Source organism: Doryrhamphus excisus, chromosome 13 (assembly GCF_030265055.1).
Source record: "Doryrhamphus excisus isolate RoL2022-K1 chromosome 13, RoL_Dexc_1.0, whole genome shotgun sequence".
NCBI lineage: Eukaryota > Metazoa > Chordata > Actinopteri > Syngnathiformes > Syngnathidae > Doryrhamphus > Doryrhamphus excisus.
Genome location: NC_080478.1, coordinates 13,944,058 through 13,957,800, shown reverse-complemented (window position 1 = coordinate 13,957,800; position 13,743 = coordinate 13,944,058). Strand labels below are relative to the sequence as shown.

Sequence of the window (13,743 nt, the reverse complement as noted above, 5' to 3'; positions counted from 1 at the left end):
TTTGTCGCTTCTTCACCTCCTTTTTACAATTTCCATTGTTCTAACCTGTTGACCCCGGGTACTTAAAATTCTCCACCTGCTGTATCTCTTCTCCCTGTAACCTCACTCTTCCTCTTGGGTCCCTCTCGTTCACAGATTTTTTATTAAAATAAATGCAATGGAAACTGTAACACATTTTTTAATTAAAATTATTAAAAACTACATTATCTGAAAACTTTACAAGCACTCCATATGGAAACATGAATGATATTAATACATACAGAAATTCTTTAAATTAACATATCAGATGTACATGCTTTGAGCATTGAAACAGACAGGGAAAGTAAGTTAATATTTTGGGTATATGGAAAGAAAATTCTTTTAAAAAGAAAAAGAAATAACATTGTGCTCATTAATCCAATATACAATAAATTACAGTTCACTTGTACATTTTGGATTCCTACTGTTACATTAACAATGACATTAGAGATGATTTTTACCACACTTTTCTCATTGCAAATGCTTTTGTACGCATAAAAAAATGTATTTGGTTTCTCTAGCTGCGTGATTTTTTTTTTTAAACTATCGTAACAGTCTTCAACCACAAAGAAGAGAAGAGGGCGAGGAGGAAGGAAAAGAAGGAAAAGGCTAGTATGTTTGCATACCTGCATAACATAACAGGACTTTAGGATTCTATTCTCTATTCTGGCCTTTACTACAAAGCCTCTTTTAAAGTCATGACTCACGTTGTGTAAGATCTTCTCATAGATAAGATACCTGATACATGCTGTAAATACCGCAGTGTGGCTCATACCAAGATGATCCTGCATAGACGTGTGAAATATTGGCATAGTCAGGAAGCCCCTGGCACCAGCGATCAGTAAATTAGACCACAAGCGACAGGCCGTCAGGGCTTCAAAATTCTTACAGATTTTTCCAGAACAAAGGGGCCTGTGCACGGCGAACGGCTTTCTTCTTTTGCATAATTGCCATCGGTGTAAGAAGACACCACTTTGACGCCGCTCCTCCTCCCTTCATCCCTACACTGTGTCTCCTTCAGGGATTGAAGTATCATATGCGTGAGTACACGCATGTACTGTATGTGCATGGGTGTCTCATTAGGAACCGTGCATGAATGAGTGTATTCAGCAAATATGTACAGAAATGTGCTTTATAAATTGCTTTGGTAGGCTTTTTTGATGTATGTAATGACGTAAGAAGAGAAATAAAAATTAGTGCAAAAATTAAATGGCTTATTCAGCGCAGGAAGGCAAATTTGGAAGTTTTAAAGCTTTAGATATATCATCTCACTAACAAAGTCTGTCGGGCGTGGTTCATAGAGAAAAAAGTTTTTTTTTTTAGTGCATCAAAGCTACATTGGAAGACAAAATAATTACATTAAAGCTAAGTTTTTTTTTCATAATTTAGTTGCAATATATTACAAGAATTCCAAATGTATACTTAAAGACAAAACATGATGCATATACTGTAAAAAAAAAAATCTATATATAAAAAAAGAGGAATTATGGAGAGAAATACTTTAAGGATTTGGGGTAAAATGCACACATTTCCTCAAAATTTGGCTCAAATAAATATGAAAAAGTAAACCGTGTCATCCAGTTTCAAAACACCAGACTTTCATGAAAATAATAAAAAAAAGTCGTAACAGGGATTTCTCCTACAGGGATGAAAACTGTTCTCTGCACATTCCTTAGAAGATTGTCCACCGTCTTGTTCTAACTTGATTGACGGATGTCTCAGCAGAGGAAGTCCATTGTCTTGAAGCCAACCTGCATGCAGCATCACCGAGGCCGACGTGTCCTTTTTTGGATGGTAAATTAAGGTCCGTCTGAGCGTATGATGCAACCGGGAGATGTTTTTTTTTTTTTTTTTAAATATTTGAAACATTGTTTTTGCATAATTCCAAATGAAAGCTTAGAAGGACTGATTGCTACAGCAGTGCAGCCAAGCCTTGGAAGGATGTCTGAGTCACTCGTGGGGCAAACATTCCGTCTGGTTGCTCTCCTCCACCCTCATGTGGGCTGACTCAGTCTGAAGTCCACGTCTGCTGTTAACGATATGGCTTCTTCCAAGCTCTCCATCGTCTCAGCTCATATGGCTTTTTAAAAGGTACATGTCTTAGCACAGTGCAAGGATTCACACAGTTTTTTACAAAATACATGGACGTTTCGTCAGCGTTAAAATGCAGAAAGGCTTAATAAGCGAGTGCTACAGAAATAAAAGACAAACATGCATCATTTTTCTTTCTTTTCTTTCAGTGTTCACGATTTTGTTCATCCTTCTCTTCCGCTTGTCCACCCTTCCTGTACCCCCGGTTTCCACATGTCTGCCAGTCAGTAAGGCCTCCAGACGGACTCATCCAGGCGACCCGAGGCGCTCATGGCCGTGGGGGAATTGCTGTGGCTGCCATCGGCCTCGACGCCCTCGCTCTGGGCATTCAGGCCTGGGTTCATCAGGCTGTTGGTGCCACCGGTGCCGCCGGCACCCGAACAGGAGAGGAGGCGTGTGGGGGAGCGTTCGCCCCCGGTGTTACCTGGCGCCACCATGGAGAATTGATAGGACCCAGATCCTGTTCCGTAATAAAGGTAGGAATTGGACTGGAAGTTCTGGGTTTGGTTGTTTGAGTAGGGTGGCGGAAGGTAGGTGTGGTATCGGGATGGAGCGGACATGCTGAGGCCACTGATGCCGGTGCTGGAAGTGTTGGTGGAGTAAGGGAAGGCTCCTGGGTAATGTATGCGAGGGTCGGAGAAGCGTGGATCAGTCAGAGGAGAGGGGAAGGTGGTCCTCTGCTGGAAGAGATCGGTCGTTCCTGTTGACGGGAACAAAAACAAAAGTTGGAGGGTCAAACGGGATTCAAACACCAAAAACAAATGCATGACCTCTACCATGTCCACACAGAGACCTTGTCTTCAGGAGCGTCCATGAACATGACTTACTTACTTCTGAATGAAATGCAAACAATTGACGATACATACTTTAAATCCTAAATCAAACCCTCAGACCAGAGCTGTCCTTTCTAGTCAGACTAGAGCCGTCCTACCTGGTTTGAGACTAATGAAACCTGCTTGGATGAGAGGCAAAACACCTCTAAGACAACCTGTCCAGTTGTGATTGGTTCGATTCCCTGCGAATATTCACAGACATATTTCAAAAGAAAGATAGACTAAAGGTAGACTAAAACTTTCTTTTTTAAAGTTGTGCATCATTTTGAAATTTAAAAGCAAATGTTATTCAACAGCTGAACAGGTTTTATTATATACTATAATCGTCTTATCTAAACCATATTTTGTGCATAGAAAAATATTCAATAACGATTAGCGTATGTTTGCATAAATAAACACGTCATTTTGGAGGTGTTGCTTTTTTGACTGTTGCATGGTGTTCGAGTGGTTAGCGCACAGACCTCACAGCTAGGAGACCAGGGTTCAATTCCACCCTCGGCCATCTCTGTGTGGAGTTTGCATGTGCATGCGTGGGTTTTCTCCGGGTACTCCGGTTTCCTCCCACATTCCAAAAACATGCTAGTTTAATTGGCGACTCCAAATTGCCCATAGGTATGAATGTGAGTGTGAATGGTTGTTTGTCTATATGTGCCCTGTGATTGGCTGGCGACCAGTCCAGGGTGTACCCTGCCTCTCGTCCGAAGACAGCTGGGATAGGCTAGGATACTATCGAACCTTTTGTGTCCACTTCTGGGTCCCGACCCACAGGTTTAAAAACACTGCTTTAGTAGTCGATGAAAAAGGAAAAAGCGGTAGAAAATGAATGAATTTGTTTTCATGGATACAGACTTTTTCACCAGTCTTAACAACTTAAACACAACATTTGCAGGGCACCGTTTTAGTAGGAGACCCAAAAAAATGAAAAATGTTTGTCCATCCATGAGACAGTCCTTCTCAATTAAAAGTGTAATACCATCCATTTATCCATTTATGCCGCCAGGGCATAGGGTCGTGGGGGTATGCTGGAGCCTATTATAAATGCATTATTTGCTTAATAATGGTCATCAAGCATACATTATGTGCAGACGCTGTCTACCTATCTCTTTTTTTTTAAACACAGTAACATAATGGATTCTGTCTTTCTCAAAGCAATGATGGGTGTTTTGTGCAAACACAGACGACTTGGACTGTTGTTATGCAACCCGTCATAAATCAAACAAAAAAAAAAACGTGAAAAAGTAGTAGGAACAAAAGGATGTATTTGGGAGAATATTATTTCAATGATTTATGTCTCACAAGAAGCACATAGCCTTGCATGACGTGTTGAGCTTGTTCACTTTTTTCATGCTGCACAACACTGACATATTTGGAATGGAGGCAATATGGCCATAAGCCATGACAGTATGACAGTAAACGCCCTTTAACGCAACGTTGATGATCACATGTTCCTCATACCTGGTGACACCTGCTGCTTGACTTTGTTTAGCCGCATGTGGCTGTTACGTGTCCAACATGCCCACATGACTGAAAGTGTAAAATGGGGATTTAAATGGCAGAAAAAAAGGCAGCTTGTATTAGCGAAGCAAGCAGTTGCACGCTCCAGCCCTGAGGGGGGGGGGATGCCAAACTTGCGTGCCACAGTCTTGTTCAAATGTCTTTTCCCTATGTCTGAAAAACTGGGTCCATTTTCAAGTTTAAAAAAAATATTCCTTTCCACTTTTCCATTGGTTCTGCTCTTCACTTTTTTTTTTTTTACTTTTTTTTCTGTAGAATTTTGTCTTGCTTTTGGGGTGACGGAGTCTGGTGGTGGTGGGAAGGTTGTTTCTTTTTCCAGAGTCTACCAGGCGCTGGAGTTCATATCTGATTTCACGCAAGGAAAATTCGAGCCTTCAGCTGCTGTTGATTCGGGTGAAGTGGAGTCGGCCCACTAATTCCTCCCGGACTCCCAAAAGAACTCTCTCTTTCTCTCTCTCTCTCGCTCGCTCTGTCTGTCTCTCTTCTTCATCCTGTGCTTGTGCTATATTTAGGTCTCAGGGCGCAGCACTGCCAGGGGAGGGTCCCTGCGGCCTGTGGCGTGGGGTGGCGGTGCAGCCCATCTCGCACATGATCCGCACTTGATTGGAGTTGGTGGAAACGTGTTGGCTAAACTGCGGTGGGGATCGACTCCTGTGTTTTTTCAGTGGAAACCGGACTGGACATGTATCACAACATCTTAATGGGCTTGTACAGTCTCAAGTTCTTGGCTCCGGTCCAGCAAGGAGTCTCTACAGAACAGTAGCTCCCTCTAGAGGACAGGGCTACACCAACTGTTTTGCAATGAAGAAGCGACCTTCTACAGTCTGTTTTTGCTTTCTCTTCTAAACCATGGTGCATACTTTCCTGCCCCCACCCATCATAAGTACAGGCTTTGCAGTTGTGGCTGTGGTAACTGTGGTGTATCGTTGACAGAGAAAAACTGAGACTGGTAGTAGCAGCCTGTAACCTCTGTATCCCCATACCACACATGATCTCCATTAGGCTCATCTGAAATGTGTTTGCAGGGACAGGAGAGGAGATGGACCCCAGAGGGCTCGCTTGGCAGAGTCCAAAGTCTGTGATGTTCACAGGCTACAAAGCAAGTAGCAGGGAACCAGAACTTTTTATAAGAGAACACAGTGTTCCGTTGCTCTTTTTTCCTACTTTTCCCTCTGAAGCATAGCGACACACGCTTATTTAATTCCGCACAACCAAGGGTGGAGTCCGTCGCCTGCTTTTTTAGTTTTTGCTGAGCTCAAAAAGACCACTAGTCCACAGTGAAGCGTGTAACCCAGATAGAACTGGAGGTTTGACTCATTTGCTTATGGGGAAAACAGACTTTACTTGTTAACATGAGTTTGTGTGGGATTGTCCACTATTGTTTATGTGTGTGTGTATGTGTGTGTATGCATGAGGTGGCTGGCAAAGACAAGATGCAAATCCAAGCGCTCACCTGTGAAATGTTTACACAGGCTTGATGCAAACTGTGACGGCCAGCACCTCGCCAGTGATGTCTCAGGCAAATGAGTCAAAGGAAAAAGACTAAACTCCAAGAATAATTTTCTCATCTTTTTTTTTCCTCATTCCTCCATCACGTGTGATGACATGCTACTGTACCTCATTGTGGTTTTATTAATGTCATCTTAACCACCTGTCAGGTACTTTCTGATAGCTGACTGGTTTGGGTAGTTTGAAACCTGTACGGCGTGAATACCAGCAATTAATGCTTATAACCGGGTGTGGATGACAAGACATCATGATGATTGGTGCAAAGCTTCTGCTAGGATTTTTAAATGTTTTTAAATGTCTTAATGGCCTTGCCACTTCTTATTTGTCTAATCTGCTTTTACCATATCAACCCCCACGGACCCTGCGGTCCTCCGGCACTGGCCTTTTCACTATACCAAAACCCAGAACGAAAACCCACGGTGAGGCACCTGTGTAACAGCCTGCCGGAGAGCCTCAGGACTGCGGAGACTGTTGATATTTAAAAAAAAAGATTGAAGACACACCTTTTTAATCAGGCTTTTAACTAATATTTTTAAACTTTTCTTATGTTTTTATCTTTTTAGTCATATTTTATGCTCTTAGTCTTCAGCTTTTAACTCCAGTGTTTCCTCGGGGGAGGTCCTCCACACTGGGGGCTGTGTCGGGTCTGCTGAGGGGGTGCCATCCTTGGGGTCCCTCCGACCCGGCCGGCTGGGGGGTTCCTCCCTTTAATGTGGGGGTCCGCCTGTCTGTCGGAGTCGGGGGGCCCCGGGTGCTGGTCCTGCGGCTCCTCCCAGTGTGGACGGCCCCAAAAGTGGCGTTTCCTTGATCCTCAGTGCCATGCCATGTCTCCCTACTGTGTGTGATTGTGTGATTGTGTGTGTGTGTGTGTGTGTGTGTCTAGTATGGAGGGTGGGAATGAGGGGCTTTCTTTTGTTTCTTTGTTTTTTCCTTTTAATTGTGGTGATTGTTTTAATTCTTTAAAACATGCAACACAAATCACTTTGTGTTGCATGTCTTTGCAGGAAAAGTGCTCTACAAATAAAGTTGATTTGATTTAGGAAGCGGAGACCAATTTAAGGCCAATACATATCATATCCACCTGTATTCTATTGCGTCATAGTCCACTGCTCCAGCACCTTATCATAAAATGTCCATAAAATGGTTGGATGAAAGAACTTAAGTGAGATTGTGATCCAGACCTTCTTGTCCAACATCAGTCACAACTGATCTGTCGGTCCTAAATCTTCTCCAAAATTTCCCCAAAAGACTGGAAGCTATTGTAGTTCCCTATGTTGCTCCAATACATGACTCCAATGGAGCTTGTATGTGGGGCAATGTGCTTAGATGATTCAGTGCGTGTTGTGTGGTGGTTTGTGGCGGGTCGGGGGACAAATAAGAGAATAAGAGGGTTGTTTGACAAAAAAAGTGGGAGGGAAAGAAAGATACAGAAGCCAAGCAGGGTGGTGGCGTCCTAGGAATGTTCTGGTTTGTTCAAGGCCCCTACGGGTAAAATGAAGCAGACTCCAAAATTCTCAGAATGGCACACCCAGTGTTGTGCCCGCCTTTCCAGATTTTCTGCTCCATTATTGTATTTTTTTACGTCTTTTAAAATTCAGACGGAATACAAATAAACATAAATTGATTTGTTCAATAATGCTCCTGGGCTGTTTGTGAGCAAAGCCGCTTCCAGACATAAACTAGCACTCACCTTAAGTCACCTTACTTGTTATTGGTTGGATCGTACCTTATGATTAAGCGGTGAACAACATGTGCGCACACTTACAGTATACAATGCACATAATGCATTCATAAAACATGAATAATAGCTTAGCAGGTCTCAGCAAAGTCTTACCTGGCCATGGTCTCAGGTCTTCCTCCACCTTGCATGTTTTCAAAGTGGGGGTGTCCATCTGATCCTGCCACAGGGCTGCTGAAAGAAAAAAATTAAATGATATAAATCATTGAAGGAATTCTGTTTTTGCACCAGAATGCATAGTTTCAGTATTTTGTGGGATGCAGAGTGAGGTGTGGGTGGTGTGTGTGTGCGCACAGGGTGAGGAAGTCACCACCTGAGCAATATAAATAAAGCTCAGTCCAAAAAAAAAAAAAAATCATGACAGACAAGTCAAACTGTGTTGGCATGTGGTGGTTTGGAGATGTGTCTTCCTGTCATAGGCCGGCCTGTGCTGACTGAGCAGTGGGCAATGACGGCTGGTTTTCTCACCAGAGTGAGAGCAGCCTTGGAGAAAACATGCCCGATTGGGGGCATGGAAGATATTTTTGGGTCTTACAGGCGAGACAATGGCGAGGCAGTGGAGACATGTGAAAGGCAACAGCAACTTGGCCAGTAAAGCTGTCAAGAAGCAAGGGAAGGTCGATGACCTGCTGGCCCAACGCGTGGGACCCTGCTTCGCACTCAACGGCCACACCGCAAAAAAGCTGACACAAGCAGGCTCTGTTTGCTTTCGGTCTGAGATTTCATACATTCATGCATTTCATACAAGTCAACTTGTACTCGGCGCTGTGGACATCAGCACCTGGGCTGTACAGTGATCAGGTCAACATGCCTTGGATAAATACTCCAAATGGACTAAAATCCTGACCACTATGGAACATGGTTAGTAAAATGGCATACTTCTGTCAGCATGCTTTGCACTTGTGTAAAAAGTTGCCAATGTTATTATTAAAGTTGAAACGGTTGTTGTTTATTATCCTTTACATGTGTTGTCTACCCGTTGTGTGTTAAGTCGCTGTGTGATGAATAGATATGGAGTAATAACCTCTTGTTTGTTGACGAGTAAGTCACTTGGTTTAAAAGTATTTCTGGGCAGAATAATTGAGCCCCCTGATTTAGTTCATTATTTTAAAGGAGACATAGGTATGAATTTGAGTGTGAATGGTTGTTCGTCTATATGTGCCGTGTGATTGGCTGGCGACCAGTCCAGGGTGTACCCCGCTCAGGGCTCCAGCATGCCCTCGACACACATGAGGATAAGTCAGTGGTCTCAAACATGCGGCCCGTGGGCCAAATGTGGCCCACAGGACACTAGTTCGAGGCCTCCGCCATGATATGAAAGTTTAATGTTAGTGCGGCCCGCGCAAGTTTGATATGGATGCTGTATGGTATCATGTACCCAGAAAAAATTATTACGTTTGATTAATGTTCATGTTAAAGGTTAAATAACTGTTAATAGTTATCCTCCCTATCCGTGTGGAAGTGGTAAGTTTTTGGCTATTTAAGTTTAAAGGAAATAACTTGAAGGCTACCGTTTAGGTCGCTATCTCGTTGGTTTGCGAGTTAGCATGTGTCTCAAGACCCTGCAGTTGCGCAATATGTTGTAAATAAAAAAAGTATACATGTGACTATAGTCGTGTTTTGTCATGTCTACAGGGCTCTAATAATGCTTTGTTCATTTTAATCTGAAAAAAATAATTTGTCTACCCACCAACTATATGTGGTTTCTTAAGTTTTTATTATTTGCCGTTTTATTATTATTATTATTATATTTATTTATTACTGATTGATTGATTTTCTTTATTCTTGATTTGTTTATTTATTTTTCATCAGTGGAATGTTTTATCAGAACTTTTATTGTAGGAAATCGGAAAAAATATATATATATGTATATTTTTCTGTTTTTAATAAATGCGTTGTTTTTTTTTTTGGAAAACCTGATGCGGCCCAGCCTTGCCCAGACCCGAGCTCCAGTGGCCCCCAGGTAAATTGAGTTTGAGACCCCTGGGATAAATGGTACAGAAAATAGATGGATGGCATTTGTATGTATAACATCTTCCACTCTTCTGGGAAGAATATCCATCGGGATTGTGCTCCATTCAACCAGAAGAAGATTGGTTGGATCACTGATGTTTGGCCTTGCTCACACTCGGGGGCGAAGTCGGGTCTCAGATGAGAAACATCAAGTGAGCACAGAGAACGATGACAGAAGCAAGAAGAGGATGGAGAATGATATTCACCAATAGCTACGCTTGGCTCAGCATGTGTAACATCTACACTTCCCCTTGACTTCCTCTGCAAAGACCCAAATCAGCACTCAGTCTCCAAGAGGTCCCCGCACGATGGCTCACAATGGCAAATTCTTACATATAAATGGCCTTATTCAGAACGACTTGCAAGCAGCTGGTGTGATTTGCTCAAGAAAATAAACATTTCCTTCAAATATTTTGATTGGCCAGCAGACAACGTCAATACCAGAAGCACAGATTACCCCTGTTAATAAGAAGCTCCACCCCTGGGTGGAGCTGGTGCAGTTGGGTGAGGCGGGGGGGGCTAAAATGGGAAGGAGCAGAAGCATCACTAAATACCTCAGCGTCAACGTGGTGCCCCTGTAGTGTTCAAGAAGACGTAAATAAACATTTTTTGAAGTTTATATGGAGATGAAAGTGATGGTCGGGAAGACCTTTGAGCCAAAATGGCGGCCTCGTGACTCCCGGGTCCTGCGACGTCTGTGAGATATGTAATGCGCCCGCCGCCGCCGCAATGAAGCGTGTCATTGAGTAACAGTGAATGCCGGCCCTTGTGCTGGCTTCCTGTTTCACTTAGGCCTTAAGGCATCGCAACAGGGAGAGAATGTGAGAGTGCGAGCCAGCGAGAAAGAAAGACGCCAACGAGAGGAGAGAGAAAAGAGAGCGTGTTAGAGACGTGAGGAACACGGCCTTGGCTCAGCTATGTTGGACATCTGATATGTCTTTTGAGCCCTCACTTATAAACGCGAGCAAAAACAAACACATGGGCTGAAAATTTTAAAGTTCTTTTAGAGCCCCCCCCCACAACCCCCCCAAGACTCAATAGAGACTGTTCATGGCGCACATGTAGTTTCTGTAATTGCTGAAATGTAAAACTCTGAAGTGAAATTTTAACTTACATAAACAGAAGTAGCCTGTAAAATACAACTTGCTTTCACTTCTCCTTATCGTTTTTTTTTTTTTTTTTACAACTAACTTGTTTTTCCCGACGCATTTGCAGTTTAAAGTATTCGTCTCAGGGTCACCAAGAGACGGTAACCACAAAAAGAAGATTGCAGGCACCATAAGAAATAAACTCCACGGTTGCCATTGACATATTATGTAAATAGTGTTAGCGTTTTAAGCAGCAGTACAGATGCTAGTTTGGTTGCGTTGGCCTCGGAGGAACCAGCTTCCTGCTGAGGTTTGGCACCAATCTTCTTACAGTGTGACGGCTACACTTTCAAGTCCACGCCACAGCTACCTGACGGTGCAAATTTCCTGTCTCGCTCATGCTCCTAATTGGCTGATCATGTCACTCCGGCTGTGGGAATTAGTCTGAGACTCTTGGCTGCAACGGTAGTACAGCGCCACCTCGAACCTGGGGGGGCTGACCGGCTTGTTTATGTGGAGTAAATACTGTGGTCACTGTGGACGAGGCGGGAGGGGCTTGACTATGTTGGGCTGGTCCTCCATCAAACAGGATTTTCTCTAGCCTGGACTTTCCCAACAAGGAGGGCACAACTGCAGCAGATGTGTGCAGGTGACAAAGTCAGAATGTGACATTTCACTGATGGAGATAATCATCAAAATTATGTATAAAAACCTCCTCCATCAATAGTTTGTGGTGGTTTTGGTAACATATAATAATTTTTAAGAGTGAAAACAACACATTTTAGGTGGACGCCAGGACTTACTACTACTATGGTTACCACAACAATAACTGCATGATGCAAAAATGCATGCAAGAAAAACTGAAAAACGCTCAGAATTGGACCAAAAAAGTGAGCAGATGCAATTCTTATTTTCTTTTTTCATGTCTGGTGTAGAAATGAAATAGTAAAAACTGATGAGGTTGATCATTTCTGTCAGATTCTATTGCCTTTTTTTTTTTTTAAATCAATATCATCAGGTTCATGCAGTTTAGTTGACTTGATATCTGACCATATCTGATATCCTACTTCAGAGGGGAATTCACACACGCACACACACACACACACACACACACACACACACACACACATACACACATATGATGGAGCAAAACATGTTCAATCCCACTACCTATAATATATCTTTGCTAAGCGTTACACCATGCAGACGTCCACAGATTGAAGTTTGCTGAAGTTTGTCAGCAACAAATTGGCAAAAAAAGGAATTATTTCCACCTTTTAAGGAATTTTAGGCAGTATCATATTGCAACAGTGGCTGCACGGTGGTTGAGTGGTTAGCACATGGTTAGGAGACCCAAGTTTGAGTCCACCCTCGGCCATCTCTGTGTGGAGTTTGCATGTTCTCCCCGTGCATGCGTGGGTTTTCTCCGGGTTTCTCCGTTTTCCTCCCACATTCAAAAACATGCTAGGTTAATTAGCGACTCCAAATTGTCCATAGGTATGAATGTGAGTGTGAATGGTTGTTTGTCTATATGTGCCGTGTGATTGGCTGGCGACCAGTCCGGGGTGTACCCCGCCTCTCGTTCGAAGACAGCTGGGGTAGGCAGGGTACACCCCGGATTGGTCGCCAGCCAATCACAGGGCACATATAGACAAACAACCATTCACACTCACATTCATACCTATGGACAATTTGGAGTCGCTAATTAACCTAGCATGTTTTTGGAATGTGGGAGGAACCCGGAGAAAACCCACGCATGCACCGGGAGAACATGCAAACTCCACACAGAATTGAACTCGGGCCTCCTAGCTGTGAGTTCTGCGAGCTAACCACTTGTCCGCCGTGCAGTTCGCTATAATATTTTAATTGTTATCTTAAATTGTTGTTGATTTAATGTGAAAAAAACTGTCTATGTATATAAGAAGTGCAAGGCCACATGTTAGATGTTGGATGATGAACACATTGTATGTGACAGGAAGACAAACTGCCACACACAGACATATACAGTGCACACACAAAAGAACACTAGAATAACAATTTATATCTCTAGAGTGTTGGATCTGCTTGACTGCACGAGTCAAACCGTGAATTTGAAACCACACACACACACACACACACACACACACACACACACACAAACACTCCCTCTGCATTTTGCTAGGAATGAGCTACATGTCTAGCAGGCTTACCTTTAACCACAAAAGAACAAAAACAAGCAGTGAACGCAACGTCTGCCAAGGTGCAGGAATCCTGTTACTGCATGCACTGTAATGAGCTCTTAATTACCCTGTCTGTCTGGGACACTTGCGCGGAACTTGCATGACTGCAATTGAACTGTGTATGTGTGTGTCTAGTTTGCTTAGCAGGTCTATGGGGCATTCGTCTGCATGCATGTGTGTGTGTGTCTGTGTGAATCCAGTGTGTTGAGCAGATGTCTGGAGACGCTGTCCTGCTGACAACAAAAGTGAGACACTATTTCAGGGCTCCGACAACAAAAATCAAGCAAGGAGGATTTTTTTTTTTTTTTTAAAGGATTTAAAGGAGGAGATGACACCGTGTTGTGTTTTTCGGTTGCATAGGGAATAGAAAACATCTTTTGTAATAGTCAAGTAGGGGAGCTGTCTAATCATAACATGTTGACTCAAACAAATAGGACTAAAATAATTGGCAAATGACAATAGTGTCTGGCAGAGTTTTATGTAAACACCTCATCTGAATGAGTTTTTATTAAAACAGGCTTCTTATGCTCCAGGTTGTGATGCCGCCATGTCGCTGTCGGTGTTTGATGCTAATCTCTACTTTTATTTACTGATAATTTATTGACTTATCGAAAAGGTTTGGGAGGGAGATGGCCTATTATTTAATTATTTTACAGCGCCTGCCCTGCGGTAGGCCATAATGATGCTAATACCACATATTAAGGTGTGTGGTTTTTACA

General features: G+C 42.9%; 1 protein-coding gene across 1 annotated transcript in view; it reads right to left on the bottom strand.

Moving 5' to 3' along the window:
* Positions 1–264: 264 nt before the first annotated feature.
* runx3 (RUNX family transcription factor 3) overlaps positions 265–13,743 on the bottom strand; it is a 33,355-nt gene continuing 19,876 nt past the window's right edge. The window contains exons 5-6 of the mRNA XM_058090972.1: positions 7,801–7,878; positions 265–2,809 (exon numbers count right to left, since the gene is read on the bottom strand). Coding sequence (XP_057946955.1) covers positions 2,334–2,809; positions 7,801–7,878 — 554 coding nt within the window. The 3' untranslated portion in view covers positions 265–2,333. The remainder of the gene's footprint in view (positions 2,810–7,800; positions 7,879–13,743) is intronic.